General features: G+C 36.7%; 1 protein-coding gene across 4 annotated transcripts in view; it reads left to right on the top strand.

Annotated features, from left to right (window-relative positions):
- Positions 1 to 456: 456 nt before the first annotated feature.
- LOC138703125 (ATP-binding cassette sub-family G member 4-like) overlaps positions 457 to 27,111 on the top strand; it is a 74,436-nt gene continuing 47,781 nt past the window's right edge. Inside the window, exon 1 of one of the 4 annotated variants that reach the window (XM_069830730.1) lies at positions 457 to 683. In XM_069830730.1, the coding sequence (XP_069686831.1) occupies positions 593 to 683 (91 nt within the window). In that variant the 5' untranslated portion in view covers positions 457 to 592. Of the gene's footprint in view, positions 684 to 750; positions 911 to 27,111 lie in introns of those variants that run through there. The other 3 variants (XM_069830733.1, XM_069830732.1, XM_069830731.1) reach the window with 3 other exon arrangements.

The raw sequence follows: 27,111 nt of genomic DNA, 5'->3' as shown, positions 1-27,111 counted from the left end.
TCCATAGTTATTTGGTACAAGATGTAAGTTTGTCTCTTCAGGCTCTTGTGCACAAAGTGGGCTTCACCGATAAGTAGGGTACAGATGTAATACTAATCCAGCAACTAGTGAGAGAACTAGAAGGTGAGCCATTGTTTTTATCTTTAATTTTTTTCATACCAATTTTTAAAAAGTGCTCCTTTTTTAGCAATGTCCTCTTATTTTAGATTCCATGTCCTCTTATAGAATTTCTTTTCATGGTAACCCTAGGCAAAGTCGAATACTGTTCCCGTAGAATAGATTTTTCGAAACCTCTAAACGTTTGAATCACAGTCATGTCGTCATGTGATATCGAAGACGGATGTTCTAGATTAATAATTGTTGTCGGAGACGCTACTCATTACTCACAAGATAATATGAAGGTCAGTACTGATGATAAATCAGCAACTGACAATGTTTATAATACGCAGAATAAAACGAGCGTTCGGATTGGCTCGTCGCAGTGTATCTCGCGGCGAGAGCACCCTGAACTTCGTAATCTGAACGTTCTGAATGTAGGCTACATCGCAGTGTGCGACTGACGTTGTGGGTGGGCGGCAGCGTGTGACCGAGAATGACGGAACACAACAAGAGAGATATACGGTGTCAAGATCGTTTGGACATCGAGTTTGACAACCTTTGTTACTGTCCGCCAGGAAAGAAAGGTGAACATAACCTATTACGTGAATTTTTTTTACAAACGTCGAGCATAATGGCATATAGAACATAGTTTAGTCTATTTCCTTGTGGGATAATAATGCTATAAAATATGGTGATGCTAACTAAACAACTTAGAATATCTACGAGAGAGTCCTTTTCGTTATGGAGTTTGTTTTTGTGACAAAGAATGAAGAGTAAATATATTAAATCATGCTCTATTATAGTATACAGGGTAGGTATTTATTAATGTTAGTTACAAGTGTGGGTAATATGAGAAATATATTAAAACAAAATTGTCAAGGATTTTCAGACGTTTGCTCCAAGATCCGATTTGAAAATTTCCTGTGCCATTATTAGACGTAGGACTACACAGGTTAGGATTTCGTGATGGGTCGGTACAATTCCGGTTCTTTGTACATGTTATGTTAGTTATTATCACAATGAAAGTAACAGTTTCATGATAACTAGGAACAATAAAAAATATATAAAAAATTACGAGGATTTAATACAGTCGGGCGCAATGTATGCAGTAGCTGAGATATGCAGCCTTATTCACTTGAAGTCCATAGTCCGGACATTTGCATTTGTCTGTTATCAATGTGTTGTCCTAAATTCAGACCTATGTCAAGCTGACGCACGCAGCGGGAATTAAATTGTGTGTCCGTACGAAGGCTTGATAAAGTTCAATTAAGGTAGGTACAGTACGTGTAAATCCTAATAGTGCTGAGAATTTCGATGGCAATAGAATCTATCATCTTATCTAAAATTTCAACTCGTACTGTTAAAGTAAAATCCACTCGAACAATATGTTTTTAAATTATGATAAAATAGATCTTAAAGTCTATAAATCAATATTTTATCGATAGATTTCTTCCATTCTGCAGTCATTTGGTGTGGATCAAAAAAAATAGTTACAGTGGTGTGATAAAAATTTAATCTGATTATTCGTAATAATAATAATAATAATAATAATAATAATAATAATAATAATAATAATAATAATAATAAGTTCCAAAATTATGTGGAAGTGTCCTTCGTAACTTAAAAAAAAAGTCCGTTATCCTCAACAAATGCTTCAAAATAACTTTTTCTACTTTTAAGTTGCATATTTCTATAATTTGATGTTACATTCTTTTTCCGGGTAGGTCTTCAATTATTGTGTTCTTGAGCAGATATTTAATATCCCTATAGCCCGGGTTCGATTCCCGGTCGGGGCAAGTTATCTGGTTGAGGTTTTTTCCGGGGTATTCCCTCAACTCTATGTGAGCAAATGCTGGGTAACTTTCGATGCTGGACCCCGGACTCACTTCACCGGCATTATCACCTTCATCTCATAAAGACGCTAAATAACCGAAGATGTTGATAAAGCTCGTAAAATAACCTACTACTAAAAAAAAAAATATCCCTATATAATTAATCTTGTATATTTTCTCGTTTACATTTTTCAATCTTCTGTAATAAATCCAAATGTTCAGTATATGTAAAATCTTAGTGACATTTTTAGAGATTCGAATAAATATTTTATTTACATTGTCGGTAGACATACCCGACAAAAGACGTTCAAATTTGGATGAACTGTGAAACTCTATTCCTGTAACAGCAACAGTCTGAATTTTTGGGTTCTATTTCTATATTTAGAATCATACAGCTGCGGTGTACGAAGAGGCTCACATCAGACGCGTAGTGTTAACGTTGCTTGAAGGTCACTGTCACGGGTTAGAATTTCACTAGAGCACGAATGTTCATCTATTGTCAGTGTGATATTGCATGTCTGAAGTGAAGACTTGATGTGCTGACTGCTGAAAGCACTTAACGTGAATTATATTACGTCTTTATAGTCTAGTGTACTGTATGTCGAAAGAAGTACAAAATACTCTCTCTGGAATTGTGAAAATCTCTTCACAAATATACAGAGAAATTGCTCTTGTAATAAAATTATGAAAATATTTCTGAATTAATAATTGTTTGAATGAAGTTTCCACTTTTTAATTGATATGTCTGTAGATACAACGGACTACATTTTCGTCAGTAAACTGTACATTTTACGTTAAGATTTCTAAGGCAGTAGCGTGGCGTATCGGAAAATTCAAATAATTTCTTGGGGCTTTAACTCATTAACTTGTCTGTTGTCATTTCATGCATACAGTAGTTACTATCAATTGTACAATACCAAAGAGAATGAGAAATTAAAAAAAAAATGTAGGAATCATAGAAGCAGTTCTCTAATAAGAGGCCCGTGAGAGCTATCGATACGTCTCTTTTGTTGGAGTAAAAATGTAAACAACTTTTCTTTCGAACTAATAATATCCTTACTTATATTATGTTTTACTTGTTTCACAATTTGAGTTTCTTATTGGACGTAAATCTGTTAATCATGTATGCAATTTTCATATCCGTGGCGCTACAGCCCGTGAAGGGCCAAGACCGACCAGCCGGCTGCTGGCAGAGGTGGACGATCATCCAACCAGAATGGAGGTATCGTGTGGTTAGCACGATGATCCTCCTAGCCGTTATAGCTGGTTTGTGAAACCGGATTTTCGCTACCTATCGTAGCTCCCCAAAGAGTGGGCACCGGTCCCATACACTGGCCGAAATTTCATGAGACAATTTCTTTCCCCATGAGAACCCGAACCAGCGCGCATTCCGTAACGCGATTCCTAGGCAGTATGCCTTAGACCACGACGCCACGGCGCGGGACGCGATTTTCATATACATATTGTTAAATGGAATTTCCATACGCCTTTTTTTGCTAATGTGTCTCGTTTTCCTAAAAGAGACCTTCGAGGCATGTTTTTTGTTCCTATTTAAAAATGAGTGACTGAAAAAAATAAAAGTGGGAATATCAACTGCAATTTCTTTTATAAACATCAGTCTCCATCACTATTGGTGACAGTGGAATTCGCTACTTTGGCAATATTGAACATGATGCTGAATGTAGACAGTGTTCTTAGAACAGTTCATACTACGTAGCAAACTGCTACCAGATCAAACAACTACGTTTTCATGGAATATTCAGATCGATTCAATTCGATCTGAGTCTCAAGGTCGATAAACCTAAGAAGTGGGATCGGATCGTATTCAGTTTGAATTGAGTTTCATCACAGTCTACTATATACAGTCACGAAGCTTGAGTTTTGAGGATGCTAGAAACAATAGACTGTGACGGTACTATTTTGCATTGCCTGTAATGAGGCGATATTAGCGATCCTAGTGGTGAGCAACTACCTAATGTTTTCATATTTACTACGTATTGACCTTCGCGACCGTATATACTAGACTGTAGTATTCAATACGATCTCAATACGCTAAGCGCGTGATCGATCGTCATTTGTTTGATGTGTCAGCTGTTTTACCAACAGCGAAGGAAGTGTGTATGTTAAAAAGGGTGTTGTAAAACATAAAATTTCGTGTTTTCCTAAAAGTCAATATTACCATTATTCATTAACAGCCAGAATATTAAGTTTCCATGCGCCTCATTTGGAAAACGCAACATTGTTTATACTGTTCTCCAACCAGGAGATTAACCGTGAAAGGAATGTGCTTACTACTGCTTACTATTGCGTCATCTATTGAAGCGAAGTAGATAATAATTACTGTTATAACGTCAGCTTGAAAAAACATACGCTCTCATTTATATGTTATTTCCTGATGGAGAGATTAAAAGAATGGTATAATAGTATAATACAGTAATATAATACAATATAAAAACATTCATTACTAAGGCTGGTATTCATAGTCGACACTTTATATCACCACTTTGCAAAGTGACACTTTTGACGAAAGTGGCTCTTTCATATTAGTGGTATTCATAGACGATTGAAGAAGTACACTTCACAAAGTGTCACTTTACGCCAGCAAAGTGTAGAGTTAAAATTTGGTTGGTAATAGAAGTCCCACAATGCCTTTCAAAACAAGTGAACAAACAATAACAAATTAATGACGTATAACCTACAAATTACAATGCTTGTGATTTGAATTGGGAGCCTATTGATTGCGCGAGGAAGAAAATATATATTTAAAGTTGTTTTATTTCAGTTTCTAGTTTTTGTTGCCGATAGTTTAGATTATTTCAGTCAGTTCAGATATATAACATTTTATTAAATAGTTAGTGATACTGCTGGTGAAATTAGGTTAGGTTTTGTACAGTACATAACTGATCCATTAATTTATATAGTTAGATTAGGTTCTGTACATATCTTTTTCATTGATTTATGTCGCTAAGTTAGATTATGTATGTATCCATTCCACTGATTTATACAGTTCGGTTAGATTTTGTAGCCTACATATCTTCTATTAGTTTATATAGTTAGGTTAAGTTGGACTGAGTAGGTTAAGTATATATATATATATATATATATATATATATATATATAATCATTAAATTTATATCGTTAGGTTAGGTTTTATACGTATCTGCTTCATTGATATATCGTGTTATTTCCGTTATTTTCATTTTTGTCTTTTTCGTGAATAGTGAATAGAAGTAAAAAAAGAATGAGATAAACACATTACTACTGCTATTATTATTATTATTATTATTATTATTATTATTATTATTACTACTACTACTATTTTCTCTCTCTCGTTTCCATTATTGCCTGCTCTTCAGGAATATTTTGAATGCCAAATGTTTCTATAATGCAAAACAAAATAGGCCTAATAGTATGAGATCTCTTTTCATGGTGAGGTTATGACCACATGAACTAGAGACAGTAGATGTATTGCTTACCGGCGTGAAAATATATATTACCGGTATCAAAACAGTAATGATTATATCAACATCAAGATAAATCTTATCTCAAAATACAGGTAGTCAACAAAAATCAAAATCATTTTAAACCCAATATAATTATGGAATCTGCTTAGAAGGCAGGCACGTGAGGTCTCTCAATGCTAATTTAAAATAATTATGCCTACATCAGATTGAAGTTAGTTTAATATTATTTAAGTTAAAAAATTCCTTTCAGTAATAAAAAGTAGGTTATATAGGCATATCTACCTACATATCACTTCATCGAATTGAGGTTATAAATATACGAATATATATATATATATAAATGTATGGTACATATCTGTAGCATAGAATTTTAATGCAGTCAATAACTGTATTATTGGAGGCACTGGCAAACGTCTATTATTCGTTTTTGTCAACCAGTCATCGAAAATATAAGCAATCTCAATAAGTTTCTTTATCAAATCGGAACCGTTTTTTTTTTAAATTCTATATCATTATAAAATTCCACGGGATTGTCTTTAGGCCTATCTCTAATTTGTACATTGTCCACTAATTGTGCCATCTCTTCCGCACGTTCTAATAATTCGACAACTTCCAAGACGTCCGCCATTTTTATACAAAGTGCCACTTTCGGCTCAAAGTGTGGTCGGAACTACACTTTCATCCAAAGTGTTCCTTTGCACCAAAGTGTCGACTGTGCAACGGAAAAGTGATACTTTGCGTCTTCCAAAGGACACTTTAATCGAAAGTGTCGACTATGAATACCAGCCTAAGATGCTTTATAGTAGTCAGGTACCGCGAACGCCAGTTTACAATGTCCGGTCTTTCGATTAGAATTTTACGTTTACTCCTGCATTTCCTCCATTTAATATTTAGCCTTTGCAACACCTTACGGAGTGTCTCACCACACCATGGAAAATGTATTTTTTTCTCTGATGGCTGGCAACAATTTCGGACAAGTTGGAACAATTTTTTTTCTCTTTATAGAATTCTTGTACAGTCCTACGTATAACACGTAAATAGAAACCATCAATATCTACGTTTCTATCACTAGGTCTTGGTCCATGTTTTCCTGGAGTACGTAGAGGTGAGGAAGAACCTGCTTGTTCTCTCTCTTTTGACTGACGCCTGATTGATTTAATAAGGGAAGGGGATACACTCGTGTAGTTAGCAGCCCTGTCTGTGCTACGATTAAGAGGAAGTGAAGTTTTTGCTTCCAGATTCCTCATCACACACTTTTATCACATTTGCTATTACTTCCCGCGCTTCACTGTGAACAGTTTTACCCTTCTTACGTATGTAAGACATCGCACACGACACGACACGACACGACCACGACACGACAAGACTTATTCACATGAAAATCGCAGGTCTATTAATAATTGGAATCTGAATAACTCTCAAGGCACAACCATAACCAGGAGATTAACCGTGATCTAATTTTGTAACTTACTTACTTACTGGCTTTTAAGGAACCAGTTCATTGCCGCCCTCACATAAGCCTGCCATTGGTCCCTATCCTGAGCAAGATTAATCCATTCTCTATCATCATATCCCACCTCCCTCAAATCCATTTTAATATTATCTTTCCACCTACGTCTCGGCCTCCCCAAAGGTCTTTTTCCCTCATGCCTCCCAACTTACACTCTATATGCATTTCTGGATTCGCCCATACGTGCTACATGCCCTGCCCATCTCAAACGTCTGGATTTAATGTTCCTAATTATGTCAGGTGAAGAATACTAGTTCTGTGTTGTGTCCATTCTCCTGTAACTTTATCCCTCTTAGCCCCAAATATTTTCCTAAGCACCTTATCTAATTTTGTAACTAGGTTAGTATAAGTATGTATGTATCGGTATTATGGTTTGTGCTTTGAGAGTTAGCCAATGGAGATGGTGTACCCACGTGTGTGACCTTATGACATTTTATGACCTCAACATTCATTCACAGCATTACCCCGCTGCGTCTCATTCCCCTGAGACTTTCTCCTGGTTAGAGTACAGTAGCTAATGCCTACAGAGTGATCAGCATGCTAATATGTCGAAGGCATGTTAACCAACATAACTACTTTCTAAACTTCAGCTTCCGTACGCAGATCGTTTTCAATACGTATCGAAAATTGCATGGAAATAGGGATGGTATTCAGTACGGATCGTATTCAGATCGATTTGAATACTCCATGAAAACGTAGTAAATTGAATCTCGCTTGTTTGATGAGATCATAATAAGTGAAAAGTGTATGTTTTGAACTACGCACGTTTGATAGTCAAATACTGAGTTTGTTTTTGTGGACATGCAAGTACATTTTCTCAATTTTAAACAACAGCTTTTTAATATTTTCCGGAATAAGCTCAAACAATTACGACAGTCACAAATGGATAGCACAGACTAGTATGTATGTACAGTCACGAAGCTTGAGTTGTGAGGGTGCTGGAAACAATAGAGTACTAATTTCGCATTGTCTGTAATGAGGCGATATTAGCGATCCTAGTGGTTAGCAAATATCTATGAATGCATATTTACTACGTATTGAGCTTCGTGACTGCATATACTAGACTGTGTGAATAGTGAAACCGCTTTTAGAGAGTTGTGTTAGTTGGTATTATTTTGTAAATCATTTCGTGATCCCCCCCCGCAGCTACTTACACGACCCTCACTTTGGGAACCACTGTATCAGAGATTTGCACGGGCACGGGCTAAGCCGAAAGAGCTGTACATATAAAAATTCAAATAAATATTTCCAAAAGGTTTATAAAAACATCTCTGTGAGTTCCGCCGTTCGAAAATGCACTTTCAAATTCAGAGGATATCAAAGTTTCAAATAATGTGTAACCCTCCACAACAATAGCCGGCGATAAACATTTGGGCCATATCCATAGGCATTCTTAGCGCGGGCTTCCGATGGATGATCAGCGAACTAACGTTTTTCGTATTCATAAACCAGTGTTAGCGATATGATATGAATCCTGTACAAGTAATCACTCGATAGTCGGGGCACGCTCGTAGCGCGGGCTAGCGAAATGTCTATGCGTAGCTACATTTAGACAATATTCAATTTTGCATTATTTTTTTTATCAAAGCGGATAAAACTTTGTAGGATACACATGTTGTAACCTCATATTACAATACTCGACTGGTTATTAAACTCGTATTGTAAAGTGAAACGTTACTCCATTAGTATCGTAAATACTAGTCGTACAAAGCCCTCTATATGAATCGATCAGCCACAAAAGCAAAATATTTATTACTTTATAAAAACAAGCTAATACACTAACAGCATACTTACAGTAGTAGGAGTGGAAAAATAAATTCTATGTTCTCGGCTTCTCCTCGGGCGCTAAACTTTCCACTCATGCATAAATAGTAATATGCGTTACAAGAGCGGTATGTTGAAGATTTTCGAGGAAAAGTTTGAAAAAGCGAAACGTAGTTGAGCTTTTTTAATTTCCGAGAATTGAAAGAAAACATACCGCTCGTGTATCGTACATTATTTTGTGCGAAGATCGTTTATTACATACCTGAAAGAGGAATTTCTAATTAGTGTGCAATGAAATCTCCATCTTGGTTTCTGTTCAATGACGGCAAATTTGCAAAACAAAAATATCTATCTTCAACATTGTTGCTTTAAAATGTTTTCTGTGTTTGCTATACTCCAGCGTGCCGTGATATACGTCTGTCTTTTTTTCCCCCCAGTCTATAAATGCGAACTTAAAACAAACGGTAAGGTTATGTAATGATTTATTTTTCATTTTAATATTTTAACAATATTATTTATATAACATATTGCAGTAATAATATCGGCAAGTTTAATTTTGCCGGTCAAGGAGATGAGACTTTAGTGGAGTTGTAGAGTTTACTTAATTTTTGCAAATATTTAAAAACAATAATTAACAGTGCAGTTTAGGTGAAATTTCATGGTAAGTTTCCAATTTATAATTATTACTATATTGAACGTCTCTAAAAATAATATGTTAAAAGCCTAAAGCAGTAAAATCAATATGTCACTTAAGCGGTAAGAAGAGGGAAATTGTTATGTGTGTTAGGTTGGGAATACTGAATGTGGAATTTTAGACTTTCCGCGGATTGGTTTTGTGCGGAAACCAAGCAAATACGCACGATCTCGCACAAATGTAATTTTACCCAGAGTTGTAAGCTCCGAAACCGGTTGTGGTGCTAGAGACGTCCAGTCGGAGCGTGAACTTGCTTATGTCTGTGGAAGCACCGGAGCTCGCAACGAGTTATAGTGGAGCGCTCCGCTCCGTTTAGGCTGTGTCTGACAACGCTGCTCTAACACTAGCCTATGTATTGCTATTTCACCTTTTAATACATTTTCCACACCACTTACATATTTTATCGTTTTAATGCTAAATTGCACTATTTATACCTTGTACTTCACTAACTTGGCAATATAATATATGTTTACTATACTTTAAATTGCTACATAATAATGTACTTAACGTAACTATAGGGAATTGATAAAAATAAGTTAACATGTTTTATCTTTCTTGTTCCTCTATTATCGGAGACAAGTTTTTAATAATTATACTGTCCTTGATTCTCCGCTTAAAGTTATCTTTACTAATCCTAGTTATTTGGAATAGCCAGACATTACGTCAATGATGTCAAAGAGAGCGCAAGCGTGCCTCAGGGCTCGTATGCGCTGTTGAGAGCATGTACGGCACGCAGGTCCAAGTCACTGATGAACTCAAGGGTTGTACATAAGACATTGAGGAAGAAGTCGTTCAATAAGTTTTAGGCTGACTGGACTCTTGACTTTCTTTGTCTGATATATGGAAAACATTTAGTTACAAAGAGAATCAATGTGAAAAGCCTGAAATTATTAATTGATGTACAGTTACCCTGAAAAAGAATGAGACGATTCTTGGTCGTCGGAAGTTAAAGTTATACAGCGCGGTTCACTCGATATCGACGTCACGATATATAACATGACAAATAGTACAAGAATTGTTACAAGGACCACAACAAGGACAAGGACCAGAATAAGGATCACGAATAGACAGCCATTTAAGGCCAGGATTTCACAACATAGCTCGAGTCACAAAATATCATTGCTTCACTGTACCGAATGGCAAATGCCTGCTAAGGGATCTACATTCTGGACTGCTGCTGTCACTGTCTTGTCTCGTTAGCTCATATAGTAGCGTGTCCGTTCCACTGTATTACCGAAACATCTCGTGTTCGATCCCGGGTAAAACTTTTTTTATTGAGGTGTAATTAATTTGTTCAGAGTTCCTCGACTGTCTAATTTGCCGAAAAATATGGAATAATTTATGCCCAATTTCTGGGTCTTACAAGTGGGCTGAACCTCGTCAAAAAATAAATAAATCTTACTTGGAAGTTAAAAGTATTCTTCCTCAAACAAAAATCATAAGAAACAAAAAGAGACATGTTAACTTAAAATCTTGTCCACATGCCATCAGCTTCTATTACAGCTCTAAGTCGATCCGGCATGGATGTCACGAGATTGTGGAATAAGTTCTGATCCCCGGCGAGATCTTCCCAGGTGTCAACAACTTGATCCCACAATTCCTCTCGATTTCGAGGGCGTCGGTGGGCATAGGTGGCTATCCCTCTCTTTTTCAATTCCGCCCATAAATTTTCGATTACATTCAAATCAGGTGACTTTGGAGGCCAATTAATGATTTGGATCTCGGGTCTCCTTTGAAACCATCTTTGAATGCTTGCAGCATAGTGCACGGGATGGTTATCTTGCTGGAACAGCAATATTCCTTCGGGAAAACGTTCTCGGGCGGAGGGAAGGAATATATTTTCCAGAATGTGCTCGTAAGTTCCCACATTAAACCGGCCATCGATGCGTTCTATAACGCCAGGTCCATCGTAAGACATCCACCCCTAACACTATATGCTAAAGCGCCCCGATCTTTCACGTCGGTGCATATAGCGCTGATCATGTTGAAGACCATCCTCACGATAGACACGGACAGGACCTTCGTAATCACTCGAGATGGTTGTTTCGTCGGAGAAAATTACATTTCTCCAATCGAAATCCACTCGATTGGTAGCGAAGGCAAGATGGTCGACAGCTTGTGCTTCCCCCAATATTTCCATTTGCGCAGCCCTCCGGCTCCTAATACCGCGGTTCCTCAACCTGCTGATCACAGTCTGTGAAGAACCGGGAAAGTTAGATACTGCTCTTATTTCGTTAGCAGTCAGAAAGGGGTCCTGTCGAACTGTCTCGAATAAGAGAGCATCCTCTTCCAATGAAGATATCCGCAAACGCCCAGGAATAGGGCGATTTTCGACCTCCCCTAAATTTTGGTAACGATGAACCCACCTCGCGGCTGTACTTCCAGGAACACCGACCAAACGGCCAGCAGATCTAGCCCCATATCCAGCCTCAACTAGAGCTATAACTCGCTGTCTCATGTCACGTCGGTTCGCCATTACGATGAGAAATGAGGGATGACGATAATACTTTAATGTAGACAATGACTATTTAACGTGATATAGAATTATTGAAATAACAGGCATCTTGCATAGTAAGAGTTAATAAATCAACCCTAAATTAAATATCTAAATAACAGGATATAACAGGAAGTCCAATTGTTGCGAAACTAATCAAATTAAATCTAATTACATTAAGTAAACAAACCCCAAGTTATGACACCACATTGCTACAGCTGTTAATAAAATATTGTAATAATTACTTAACAAATGACTTAACCTAAGGACTCTAAACCTTTGTAAAAGTTTGTCCATTATTACATATATTTTTTTATTTCATTTTAATTGTTAGTTTTTAATATATATGCATTTACATTGTATATGTGTGTATAAATGCATTCATTAGATTAACGTTTATAATATTATAACTTGTAATTTTGTATTGTTTGCGATCATTAACAATTAATCTCAGGACTTTGTAAAACTCTATTTCAACGTTACTTAGCTATTTCAACGTTATTTAGACCAAAAAAAATCGTTGTGTAGACTAAGGATCGAACTCGCACTCTTCTACACAACACGCAGAAGTCTTACCGTCTGAGCTATTGAAACGACATGAAAGCGTTCCTTTCTGTGCGGAGTGTCGATCTAGTCATGAAGGTCCATTGTCGATTTAACTACACGATTTATGTATATATTTATCTTTTATTTACGTAATATTATCATATTTTTTGCAGTTTGTGAAGTGAATTTCGGAACGATGCTAGTAACAAACCAAATAGCCTGAATTTAAGTAACTCAATATTCGTTATCTTGTGTATCAGTGCTCTGGTCTCCGATCATGCGCAGTGTCTTACATCTGAGACTTAGGAATATTCAATCGTCTCATCCTTTTCCAGGGAAACTGTACATAATGATGTAATGAAATTTTGTTGTTTTATTGATCTTAAATACTAATAAATATGTTTGTGCGAGATCGTGCGTATTTGCTTGTTTTCCGCACAGAACCAATACGCGGTAAGTGTGAAATACCACATTCAGTATTCCCAACGTAACACACATAACAATTTCCCTCTTCTTACCGCTTAAGCGCCATATTCATTTTACTGCTTTAGGCTTTTAACATATTATTTTTAGAGACGTTTAACATAGTAATAATTATAAATTGGAAACTTAACACTGCAATTTCACCTAAATTGCACTGTTAATTATTGTTTTTAAATATTTGCAAAAATTAAGTAAACTCTACAACACCACTAAAGTTACTGCATTTGTAATGCAAATAACATTAAGGAAGCCGTGAAAAAATCAACAAAATTCCAGATGCGGATGTTATTACTGCAATATGTTATATAAATAATATTGTTAAAATATTAAAATGAAAAATAAATCATTACATAACCTTACCGTTTGTTTTAAGTTCGCATTTATAGACTGGGGGGAAAAAAAGACAGACGTATATCACGCCCTGCTGGAGTATAGTAAACACAGAAAACATTTTATAGCAACAATGTTGAAGAAAGATATTTTGGTGTTCCGAAGTTGCCGTCATTAAACAGAAACCAACATGGAGATTTCATTGCAACTAATTAGAAATTCGTCTTTCAGGTATGTAATAAACGATCTTCGCACAAAATAATGTACGATACACGAGCGGTATGTTTGTTTTCATGTTCTCGGAAATTAAAAAAGCTCAACTACGTTTCGCTTTTTCAATCTTTTCCTCGAACATGAACACGTCAACATACCGCTCTTGTAACGTATATTAGTATTGTGCGAGATCGTGCGTATTTGCTTGGTTTCCGCACAAAACCAATCCGCGGAAAGTCTAAAATTCCACATTCAGTATTTCCAACCTAACACACATAACAATTTCCTCTTCTTACCGCTTAAGTGACATATTGATTTTACTGCTTTAGGCTTTTAACATATTATTTTTAGAGACGTTCAATATAGTCATAATTATAAATTGGAAACTTACCACTGCAACTTCACCTAAATTGCACTGTTAATTATTGTTTTTAAATATTTGCAAAAATTAAGTAAACTCTACAACTCCACTAAAGTTACTGCATTCGTGATGCAAGTAACATTAAGGAAGCCGTGAAAAAATCAACAAGATTCCAGACTCATCACAGACTGGGGGGAAAAAAAGACAGACGTATATCACGGCCTGCTGGAGTATAGTAAACACAGAAAACATTTTAAAGCAACAATGTTGAAGATAGATATTTTTGTTTTGCAAATTTGCCGTTATTGAGCAGAAACCAAGATGGAGATTTCATTGCAACTAATTAGAAATTCCTCTTTCAGGTATGTAATAAACGATCTTCGCACAAATATGTTTAGATACACTGTAGAGGTTCTTACGCACTGCGTTGCATTTAAGTTTACAGAATAAAGTACAAGAAGAGTATGATGCTAATAGCGTAGACTCGTTACGAATTCTGTCTAAAAATTGTCAAGATATGTCATCCATAGATTTTCAGTTTGACAATGACCCTTACCATTGTGATGTCCTTTGGTTAAGCCGAGGAAAAGTTCTCTCCAGGTTCTTTGAATAGCGTGAACAGAGCCAAGTTGGAAGTTCGCTTTGCCGGGTAATATATCCAGGGTACGAATATTTTCGGAGCAAATTATTTCTATATTTGGCATTAAGCACATATGTGAGCAATTTTCCTCACTTATGAACCTCACAAAACCAAGACTAATATTAAGGTTATCAGATGATAATAAGCGTGCTGTGCTACGTCACGCTGCAATAAACATAAATTCGCCGGATATAAGAAGGTTGGAGTCGGCAAAAAAAATAAAAAACACTTCTATATTAGACGAGAAATCAGGAATTTAATTTATTTCTAGAAATGTGCTGTTCATATAATAAGTACATTATTAAGTATGTAACAGTTACATAACAATTAATTAGGTAGGCCTCATTATCTAAAACCGCTAAGATAAAGAAAATATAGGCCTACTATGTTTATTATATATTGTAGGCCTATTATTCATTTTTCGGTGTGCACAATGTCCTGTAATTTCTTTCACTTCTGTATTGACAAGTTTAAAACAGGAAAACAGTGTTTTATACTAGTTGAATTATTAGATAATTATATAAAAATTAGATTATATTCTAGCTATTATCTGAAACTATATAAGTTAAGGAGAAGCTATGTTTATTATTTATTGTAGTCTACTATTTTATAATTCATTGCATTTATTAGAGAAGTACACTCTACAAAACTTGTTCTGATTTCTTGTTGTCTTGTATGAATGTAACATGTTATCTATTATTTAAAAACAGTTTAATTCATCTTGCAGTGATAGGCCAAGAGAGTTGACTTTGCTCACCCCTTCCTATTCACTGCTGCTGCCTGCAGAATTGATTCATCTCAACCAATGAGCGCTTGATTGCACGCAGAATCGTCTAGGTGCTCTTGACCTTGACATCGCTGCATTACAATAAAGCCTTGGTTTTTCTAATGCACCTCGCAGCTATAGAAACCACTCACTGTCTCTCGTGTAGTCCTAATTTGTGCGAGGCGGACTTTGCACCTTGCATGCGTCTGTTCAGAAAAAAAAAAACCCAAGGCTTAAGTCCAACAGAGTAGTCGAGCCCTCTGCCCTGATGATGGGAAACTGTATGTTGTTCCGAAAATTTGTATGTATGTATTTATTCACACTGCAATGGGTATATACCCGGTGGCAGTGGTAACTAATTACACTCAATAATGACAATAATAAACTTATTAATTGAAATACAATTAATAATAATACTAATAATTAATACTAACAATAATTAATAATAATAATAATAATAATAATAATAATAATAACAATAATAATAACAGGGAATATCCTAAATTAAATGAAGCACGATCACTTAAAATAACAATTAAAATAAATCTAATTTGTATCTTAAACCTAAGTTCGAACTAAAACCCACGAGTATGATATGTTCATATCTGCCCAAGTACACTCAACATTACACTCATTTCGCTGTCAACTCACTCACTGCACTGGAACTACGACACATTTCACTGATTCTATCCTGATTTCACTAACACTTCAAAAACATTTCACTGTTCAAATACTTTGCACTGCCACTATAAACTATAAAGCTTCACTGACAGGAACACGTTTCACTTACACAACACACTTCACTGATACAACACTTCAATAACAAAATATCATTTACACCCTTTAAATACTGTGTATAATTACCGTCTATTAGTAAGGTCCTTAAGCTTATTTTTAAATACATTTTTGGTTGTTGGTAAAGCCTTTAGTAAGTCTGCAGGTAAAGCATTCCAGTCCCTGATAGTACGATTGAGAAAAGAAAACTTTCCAGTGTCCGTCCTCTGTCTTCTTTCCCTCAATTTATATGAGTGGTCGTTCCTTGAAGAATAATTTGGCGGCTGCAACATATATTTTTTTTTTTTGGAAATGTTAAGTTCCACCACACGATGTTATATCCAGAATCTGTTTCTGAATGTAATTATCTGAGTTTTAGCCATCCCCTGGCTCTTTGTATGTTTTGATATTTCGGGCAGGCTCGAGTACCAGCTCGACCAAGTTAAGTCTGCGAGCCGAGAGGGGAAGTTGGAGGCAGTTCTGTAGTGAAAGGAGGCGGTAACGAGAGGAGACCAGTACAGTCTCATATGACAGCAAAGTTTTCCTCCTGCGCTTCAGTTCATAGAGCGGTAACAATTTAAGACGCTTTGAAATAGACTGTACTTCTACTTCTGCTTGACAGTGAGGTTTGGCTTCTGATTGGCAAGCATGGGCGTAGGAGAGAAAGTTGCGTGAGGGGGGGAGGCTGGGAGACAGCGTAACTGTTGCCTTTATCTGAAGAAAAGGACAAAAAATGTGTGCGCTCCGTAGTGTATTTTAAACGATGTGCACACGTTGAAATCTGAGCGTCAAGTGACCTATGTGGCAACTATGTTTTGCCTCTACATTCCATCCCGATATCCCCACTCGCAGACTTGACTTGGACAAGCTGTAATACTTTTGAAAACTATCTCAGGCTCACATACAAACGTTCTGATGGGGGCAGATAAAATTTTTTTTCTTCCACCATGTTAATAATGTCAAAAGAAGTGCTTATAGAAATTTTGGCGACTCGATCGCAATTACGAGGCCGTCCAGAAAGTGATTTTCCCTGAGGCCATTTGTAGAAAAAAGCACAATTGCATGGAAATATTTATTGAAACAGATACAGCAGTTGTTGCGCTATTTGTCAACATATCCCCCACTGGAATTGAGACATTTGTCGTACCATGGGATCAATTTTTGTGTCGTAGAAGTCAGCCGCCTGAGATCGGAATTAGCGTTTGACTGCGTCTGCACCTCTCGCTGTCGATCCCATGATATGAGAAATGTCTCAATTCCGGTGGAAAATATGTTGAAAAGTAGCTCAATAGTTGCTGTGTCTGTTCTAATAAATTTTTCCAATGAAATTGTGTTTTTTTCTGTTAACGGCCCCTGGCGAAATTATATTTTATGGCCCTCGTAATTGCGGTCGAGTGGCCAAACTTTGTATAAATACTTCTTTTGACATTATTAACATGGTGGAAGAAAAAAATTTAACTTTTTTATCTGCCCCCATCAGAACGTTTGCTTGTCAGCTAAGGTTCAGGTTCAGAGGTGAGCAAACCGGGCTTCAACATTTGGCCTTTGCGGTCCTCTAGTTTCTATGTGGTTTTCTATCACGACAAGCGGATCATTTACACATTAAAAACATTTAGTATTAACCTGTTATACGTGCTTTATCTGAAGTTGCTAAGGATCTCATATTTTTCAAACTATGATGATAACAAAAGTCTCAGTATGTAATTATTATAATATAATCCCCTACAGTGGCTGAGTGATTGGACCTTCCTTGCCATTTTAATTGAAAAATCTATAGTAACACTTGTGACGGACAAGTTGGGTTTTTTCTCGTGATTCTCCCGTTTCCCAATATTAGGAATCTACGGCATTCCGTCAACATTTCTCCGTTCCGTCATCATCCCATAGCATTCCCCGAACTCCGGCCGGTGAAGCACGGAGAGGGCTGGCCTAGGGACGTGTGGGATTGTCTGCTAGTAATGTGAACGGACAGTGAAACTTAAGGACATAACATGATACAGCTCACACTTGTGGAATAACGGTCAGCGCGTCTGGTCGCGAAACCAGGTGGCCCGGGTTCGAATCCCGGTCGGGGCAAGTTACCTGGTTGAGGTTTTATCCGGGGTTTTCCCTCAACCCTATAAGAACAAATGCTGGGTAACTTTCGGTGCTGGACCTCGGACTCATTTCACCGGCATTATCACCTTCATTTCATTCAGACGCTAAATAACCTGAGATGTTGATACAGCGTCGTAAAATAACCCAATAAAATAAAAAAATAAAACAATAACATGATACAGGGCGTATTCGTCTGCTATTCGCTGGCTACTTTGGACTCGGCTGTGCAAATTCGTCCCGTTGTAATAAGGCTTAGCGAACAAATACGCTACTCAGAAACGAGAGCGTCCAAAGTTGAACTCTACTGTGCTTTATTCGCTAGTCGCTGGCGACTTCTGTCGCCTGTACTGTTGATCGCTCCGTGTCATACATAGCGGATAAAGTAACCACCACTGGCAGACAAAGATGTCGAAAGAACTTGAGAATGTGAGTATTTTGTTACTAGCGGAAATTTTAAGAGAACAAATAACTCAACAAAATGGAAGAGTTGAGAAAAAGAAAAGAAAATGGGTAAAGAAACTGATTGTTTCTTTCGATAAATCGCCAGCGCAAGAGTCGCCACGTCTCATTACATCAGCGACTTCATCCGCTACACTTTTATTCGCCTAGATTCCAAGGATGCTACGATGCAACGAACGAATAAGTAGGTACGCTTTGTGTTTAAAGCCCTTTAGTGTACTGCCCATTTCAGTTTGGTTGATAGGCCTTTCCCCTCTACTCACACTCTCCAACGTCAGATGATACTGTCCAGCTCGCAAACGTTCGACTTATTGACTTTCAACAGAGTGACAAATTTTGTTATTGAAAATGTTTACCAGTAATGTATATTTCTAAAGTCTGTACCAAACCTACATATTTCGTTTTTATTGCTATTTGTATCAACTGGCACATTAAAAAACTACTGAGAACAGATGATAAATGTTTTCTCCACCGCTAGTTGCTAGTCTACAGCACACACAATGGGACAATCTGCACTGCGTCACTCCTTCTTCCTGACTTCATAATACAAATTAACGTTCCTCAATTTTAATTAATTACTAGTTGAAAATATTATAAGAACGGCGATAAAATTTACTCAAGCTCTGGGCAAGTAGAAGGGGAAAGAAATACCTTCGCATCCTCTCAGCTTGTATGAAATGTCGTTTAGTTAGCTGGTTGGGTTTTGGAATCAGCCTAGCTTGAGGACTAGCGCAATAGATCTAATAAGGCCGCAGTGCTAGGTCATAATGCCCCTCTCTTTAAATTCAATCCAATAACATAACATGAGGACAATAGTTCTTGGTATCTGCACAACGGAGCTACACCTGATAGTGGGAGGAAAAATGTAAGGCGTGCAGACTTCAACCTCTTCCATACCACAGTCTAGTATATACAGTCACGAAGGTCAATACGTAGTAAATATGCATCCATAGATAGTTGCTAATCACTAGGGTCGCTACTATCGCCTCATTACAGACAATGCGAAATAGTACCTGCACAGTCTATTGTTCCTAGTACCCTCATAAACTCAAGCTTCGTGACTGTATATACTAGACTGTGTCCATACCCTATCATTGTACGATTGCTTTCGTCGCTGTCTCATAGACTGTTTACATTGCATTATAGTGATAAAGACTGATACTACGATCTTTCCTACAGTTTAAATTATTTGTTCATTTATTTGATTTATTTTTACTGGCAGAGTTAAGGCCATAAGGGACCACCTCTGTGGTGTAGGGGTCAGCATGTTGGTCTCTTACGCAGAGGGCCCGAGTTCGATTCCCGGTTGAGTTGAATTTCCTGGTTGAGGTTTTTCAGGGTTTTTCCTCAACCGTAAAGCAAATGCCAGGAAATTCGGGCCACAACATCCCTGAATATCACCGGCCTCATTCATCACCGAAATCATATTCATAACAGATCAGTAATACATATATAGTCGCTATCTAGTTCACAACAATAGAACCAGTCTCAACAGTAGTACACAGGCCTTCGGATTTCAACCAAAGATTAACTCGCGATATGACCAAAGATGTTAAAGCGAGTATAAATAACAGCGAGGGGTGAGGGGAAGGCCATAAGGCGTTTTGTAGTCACGAAAACCATTTTTAATCATCTGCTGAACTTTGCACTTCTTATTTGATCCTACATTGATAATACGTAGCACATTAAATTGCCGAGGGACTGTGTAATTCAAGATCTTTTATATTTCTATCAATAACACTGTGCATTGCGTACACTTCCTGAATCGCACTATGTACTGGTTCCTGGTATTTACTGTATGTTCAACTATCTTAACATTATGATAATCTTGTTCCAAAAAGTGCATAAGTGCAGTGGACGTAATTGAGCTTTTCTTTTGCTGTTAAAAATTAAATTATGGTTTATTTAACGACGCTCGCAACTGCCGAGGTTATATCAGCGTCGCCGGTGTGCCGGAATTTTGTCCCGCAGGAGTTCTTTTACATGCCAGTAAATCTACTGACATGAGCCTGTCGCATTTAAGCACAGTTAAATGCCATCGACCTGGACCGGGATCGAACCCGCAACCTCGAGCACATAAGGCAACCCAGGCCGATTGTTTTGTGGTACACATGAGTCTGATGAAAGAATAAAGTTGAATTATTGTAGGCCTACCCATTGATTTTCCTTTTGTTCTCGATGTATGTTTATGACTGGTCAGTTTTGTTCCAAAGTGACTCCCAAGTACTTCACATGGGACTGATATTTTAATATATTGTGTTACTTATGTGGAGAGATGGCACCCAACGTATTTTTTGTGAAGCACATAGCTTGTGTCTTTGGCCCTTGACCTGTCGTTATTCGCCCCAATTGTACGAACGGGTTCATAGATGTCACTAGTGCCGATAAATATAGACCACTTAGTTCGTCAGAGACTATCCAGAGTGGGTCCACATTATACTCGTAATGGATGATGATGATGATGATGATGATGATGGGGATTTTTTTGGAACGTCGCAGAGGAACTGGATTACCCGGAGGAAACTCCTGTGTTTCCTAGGCCACTGGCTTGCGCAACACAAGTTATAAATCCGGGGTAAAGGGGGATTTGAACCCAGACCCTCTGGCTTATAAGCGCACGCGGCGGTTGTTTTCAATTAAATTAGAGCATGTAGTTTGTAAAAGTATAGCAGACTGCTATGCTATAAAGCGGTGGTAGTCATTACGAGGCCCGCGGGCCCCATGCGGCTCTCAAAGACATTTACATATTGCAGCTCTTGAAGTAATAGTATTATTAGACCTACTACTCTTTTTTTAGAATCATTTTTCAATTTTTGAAATAATGTGCAATTGGAGAAAACTGGTAACCTTACATCATTACTGCCAGTGACAGTTTTCAACAACGACATAGGCTATGTTTGTTTTCTTTTAAAAAGGTAGTGTCATGTCTAGGCTTCGTAAATCAGCTACCTATAAACTGGAATGAGGTTGCCTGATTCGAAGTGTATGTGATGTCACAGCGCAGGTACAGGTACGTTCGTATACAAAATAGTTACACATCTTCTGCCCTCTTCCTCTAGAAAGTCAATACCGGGACGCAGTTATAGTGAATAGTCTTATCGATCACTGCTCTTACTAGTCGTATTATTTAAATAACTGCATCTTTGTGGCTGATTAAAGGTTCATTGCAGAGGTAAAATGCCTTAGGTAAGACGCTCAAGAATGTAATATTGCAGGGCATAGTTGAGGATATTTGAACTAATATTTTTACTGTCAATATAGACAACATTACATGTAGAAGTGTAAAGTAAACGTAAAAGTGACAAAAGCAGTGCACTGAAAGACACTGCGATACCAAAAGGCACAGAAAGTGTGTTGAACGTAATCTAAAAGCATCAGTACCATCACAATCTGAATATTATGAAAATATTAACTCGACGTTTAGCATGGATTTGTGTAGCCTACCATAATGTTCAGTGCCAACATCTCAATTAATAAATTGTGTAATCAAGGGGTATAATAAATTTAATAATCTACATTTTAGGAAATTTCTAGAAAAGTACATATAAAATTAGTGGGTTTTTAGTGATATGCGATATATGCAATATCCTAATGAAATACGAAAAAATATCAGACGATAGGAATATCTTGTACTACATCATACACCAATAACGTCATATACGCGACATTCAAAGATATCTGACACCACTAATAGATAGTGATCGATAATTATTTGTTGATGTAAGTGTAGCTTCTTTAGTTATTACTTCTATGAATGGATGGCGATGATAATAGTCGTACATAAATATACGCGCATTATAGAATTCAATTTTTCATGTCACTTTACTCATTGTAGAACAGTTGGAAACCGCTGATATTGTCAATTATGAGAATAATTTATACTTAATCTACATGATAATTTTCCCTGGAACCTTTTTAATGGCCCCAATAATGGTGCCACCTATTGAGAACTAGCGGAACTCTTTCAAAATTTTTCAATTTTTTTCTATCTTTGGTTCTGACTTATTCCGTGGTTGGAAAATTCGCTTACACGATCACGAAATCGTAGGTCAGATATCTTTGAATGCCAGTTACTGAAAGAATTTCTTGCAATATAAAATCATTTAAAGTGACATCCACATATGTTCAAGTTCCGTAACTTACGATTGCACGTTATTATTCACTGCAAAGATCAAGACGAAAATAAACATCACGGCTAAAGCGTGTGTTTACTAGCATAGCTTCAGAATGTCGAGATTTGACTGTACTCCACGAACACGCAGCGACGATGTGTTTGTTTATATCCTTATCCGTTGCATTACCTGTGTTCGGCGTAGGACCCAATGTGTCTTTAACTTCAGTCTTTAGGTAGCTGGAATACGAAGCCTAGTCATGTCTCATGTGCTCATTACAATAGTAATATGCGTTACAAGAGCGGTATGTTTACGTTTTCATGTTCGAGGAAAAGATTGAAAAAGCGAAACGTAGTTGACCTTTTTTAATTTCCGAGAACATGAAAACAAACATACCGCTCGTGTATCGTACATTATTTTGTGCGAAGATCGTTTATTACATACCTGAAAGACGAATTTCTAATTAGTTGCAATGAAATCTCCATCTTGGTTTCTGTTTAATGACGGCAACTTCGAAAAAACCAAAATATCTTTCTTCAACATTGTTCCTATAAAATGTTTTCTGTGTTTACTATACTCCAGCAGGCCGTAATATACGTCTGTCTTTTTTTCCCCCAGTCTATAAATGCGAACTTAAAACAAACGGTAAGGTTATGTAATGATTTATTTTTCATTTTAATATTTTAACAATATTATTTATATAACATATTGCAGTAATAACATCGGCATCTGGAATCTTGTTGATTTTTTCACGGCTTCCTTAATGTTACTTGCATCACAAATGCAGTAACTTTAGTGGAGTTGTACAGTTTACTTAATTTTTGCAAATATTTAAAAACAATAATTAACAGTGCAATTTAGGTGAAATTGCAGTGGTAAGTTTCCAATTTATAATTATAACTATATTGAACGTCTCTAAAAATAATATGTTAAAAGCCTAAAGCAGTAAAATCAATATGTCACTTAAGCGGTAAGAAGAGGAAATTGTTATGTGTGTTACGTTGGGAATACTGAATGTGGAATTTTAGACTTTCCGCGGATTGGTTTTGTGCGGAAACCAAGGAAATACGCACGATCTCGCACAATACTAATATACGTTACAAGAGCGGTATGTTGACGTTTTCATGTTCGAGGAAAAGACTGAAAAAGCGAAACGTAGTTGAGCTTTTTTAATTTCCGAGAACATGAAAACAAACATACCGCTCGTGTATCGTACATTATTTTGTGCGAAGATCGTTTATTACATACTTGAAAGACGAATTTCTAATTAGTTGCAATGAAATCTCCATCTTGGTTTCTGTTTAATGACGGCAACTTCGGAACACCAAAATATCTTTCTTCAACATTGTTGCTATAAAATGTTTTCTGTGTTTACTATACTCCAGCAGGGCGTGACATACATCTGTCTTTTTTTCCCCCCCAGTCTATAAATGCGAACTTAAAACAAACGGTAAGGTTATGTAATGATTTATTTTTCATTTTAATATTTTAACAATATTATTTATATAACATATTGCAGTAATAACATCGGCATCTGGAATCTTGTTGATTTTTTCACGGCTTCCTTAATGTTACTTGTATCAGGAATGCAATAAGTTTCGTGGAGTAGTAGACTTTACCGGTACTTAATTTTTGCAAATATTTAAAAACAATAATTAACATTGCAATTTAGGTGAAATTGCAGTGGTAAGTTTCCAATTTATAATTATTACTATGTTAAACGTCTCTAAAAATAATATGTTAAAAGCCTAAAGCAGTAAAATGAATGTCGCGCTTAAGCGGTAAGAAGAGGGAAATTGTTATGTGTGTTACGTTGGGAATACTGAATGTGGTATTTCACACTTACCGCTTATTGGTTCTGTGCGGAAAACAAGCAAACACCCACGATCTCGCACAAACGTTTTTATCTTAATAGACATTACATTAGCGTGCATTGAAATTTTGATAATAAGGGTTCAAAACATTCTCGATCAAGAATAAAAAAACTGAAAATGTTAAAAATGTTCGTAATATCTGAACAGAAAATATATTCCACTGCACCGTACAAAAATGACAACAAAATCATCGTACCATGTAGCAGTAATTAAGCCATTTTCCGATGAGAAGATTATTAAGAAGTACCTTCTAGCTTTATGCAACACTCTATTTGCTAAATTTTCAAATTAAAAACAGAGTACATGTGAAATAAAATAACAAATCAACCTGCTCGTGTTGATGTGATTTTGCAGACGAGTAGCAGAGTCCGCCCTTCAACTTTAAAATACCAGTAATATGTAATGTTCTGTTTTTATATTGGAATAATAATAATAATAATAATATTAATAATAATAATAATAATAATAATAATAATAATAATAATAATAATATGCCAAATTATTTAATTAAAAGTCGTTAAGCTTCAGTACTGTTAAATTCATTGTGTTTCTCCGCAAATTACAATTTCACACTTTTAGCTATCTAATTTCTAGTGAGTATCATTGCTATGTGCTATAAAAAGGAATAGCTGTTGGCTATAGTAAAAAAGAGAAGACCATCATGCCACGTGGCAGCAATTACTGCTAGTCTTCTTTATTAGTTCTAACTTTGTCCACTAGGTAGCGCAATTGACAATCTTCGCCATCTTCTCAGATCAAATTAGCATAAAAAGGTATAATCTTACGTCATGGTCTTCTTACTTCTTGTAATTAAGGCCTAATTCTCAAGGCTTGCAAAGTCTGCTGCGTCAGAGCTAGAGCTAGGTTCTGTTCACATTAGCGTGATTGAAATAAAACTTCGAAGATTGCTTGCTATAGGTCTAATTAATATCAACCGACATAGACAGAGCTTGCGAATTAAAATGGCCTTGAGCAATAGTTCATAACCTCTTGAGCTTACATTTCAGTTTGAAGAACTTACAAAATATTTTCTATAATTTAGGCTGGTAATCGTATTCTGCGCATTAAACATTTGCATAATGTACGGAATTAAAAATCCTTAATAAATTGAATAAAGCAACGCGTCAAAGTCAAGATAGAAGAAGAAATGTCAAAGGGAAGAAAGAGGAGTACGATAAGGATGTCCTTTATCACTTACATTGTTCAACATCTACTTCGAGGATTTAGTGAAGAACTGTTTTCAAAACACGGGAGGAGTGATAGCAGGAGGAGGAAAAATAAAGTGCAAAAGATTTTCTGATGATGTGGCGTTGTTAGCAGAAGAGGAGATGATACTAAGGGATATGCTACTGGAGCTAAATGACAGCTGTGACCAGTATGGGATGAAGATAAATGCAAACAAGACGAAGACCATGGTCATAGGAAGAAAAATAAAGAAGGTAAACTTGCGAATTCGAAATGAATCTGTGGAACAAGTGGACAGCTTCAAATACTTGGGATGTAGGGTAAAGTTGCTTAATGCCGTGATACCCCTAGTCCCGTGATACTTTTTTAAACTGAATGTCAGTGAAAGCTTTGCCGTTTGAACATAGCGCCAGACATCTTTCTCGAAAGAGTGCATCTTTCAGCTACTTTTGATGAACTTTCAAGCAAGATGCCCAATCCCGTGATAGTCAGTGAAGAAAACGTATCACGGCATTAGGCAACTTTACCCTACTATAAATAGTAACATGAGCTGCATCCAGGAAGTCAGAAGGAGGATGGCAATGGCCAAGGAAGCTTTCAATAGAAAAAAGAGCATCTTCTGTGGACCTTTGGAAAAAGAACTAAGAAAGATACTAGTGAAGTGCTTTGTGTGGAGTATGGCATTGTATGGAGCAGAAACATGGGCATTACGACGAAATAAAGATAAATGACTGGAAGCATTTGAAGTGTGGATATGGAGAAGGATGGAGCGTGTAAATGGACAGAGTAAGAAAGGAAGCTGTGCTAGAAAGAGTGGATGAAGAAAGAATAATGTTGAAACTGATCAAGAAGTGAAGAAGAAATTGGCAGGGCCACTGGCTAAGAAGAAACTGCGTACTGAAGGATGCATTGGAAGGAATGGTGAACGGGAGAAGAGTTCTGGGCAGAAGAAATCAGATGATGGACAACATCAAGAGATATTAATCATATGCGGAGACTAAGAGGAAGATAGAAAGAAGGAAACATTGGAGAATACTGAGTTTACAGTGAGAGACCTACCCTTGAGCAGAGCACAAGGAATGAATTAATACATTGATAGCGATATTAACTTTTAGTTTTGGCTTTTAAACGTAATCTTAAAAGACATAAACACATAGTTATTTTACGCTATATCATGCCTTCCTTCGAAAAATGAAGCCAGTTCTTTTAAACTTATCATAAGCTTATCAGCGTGATGGTCATGTCTTTTTGTGAAAAATTAAATTAGTTTCTTAGTCTTGCCATAACGTTATCAGTGGGATGGTAGATGCTGCTTTGCGAAGTCTGGCTCAATTGCGGATATTCTAAGTTACAAGTCGATCTCAACATTAACTTTACCTCTACATTTTCTTGTTGTTCAAGAAGACCAGAGCAG

This window comes from Periplaneta americana, chromosome 7 (assembly GCF_040183065.1).
Source record: "Periplaneta americana isolate PAMFEO1 chromosome 7, P.americana_PAMFEO1_priV1, whole genome shotgun sequence".
NCBI lineage: Eukaryota > Metazoa > Arthropoda > Insecta > Blattodea > Blattidae > Periplaneta > Periplaneta americana.
This window is presented reverse-complemented; position numbering and strand designations above follow the sequence as displayed.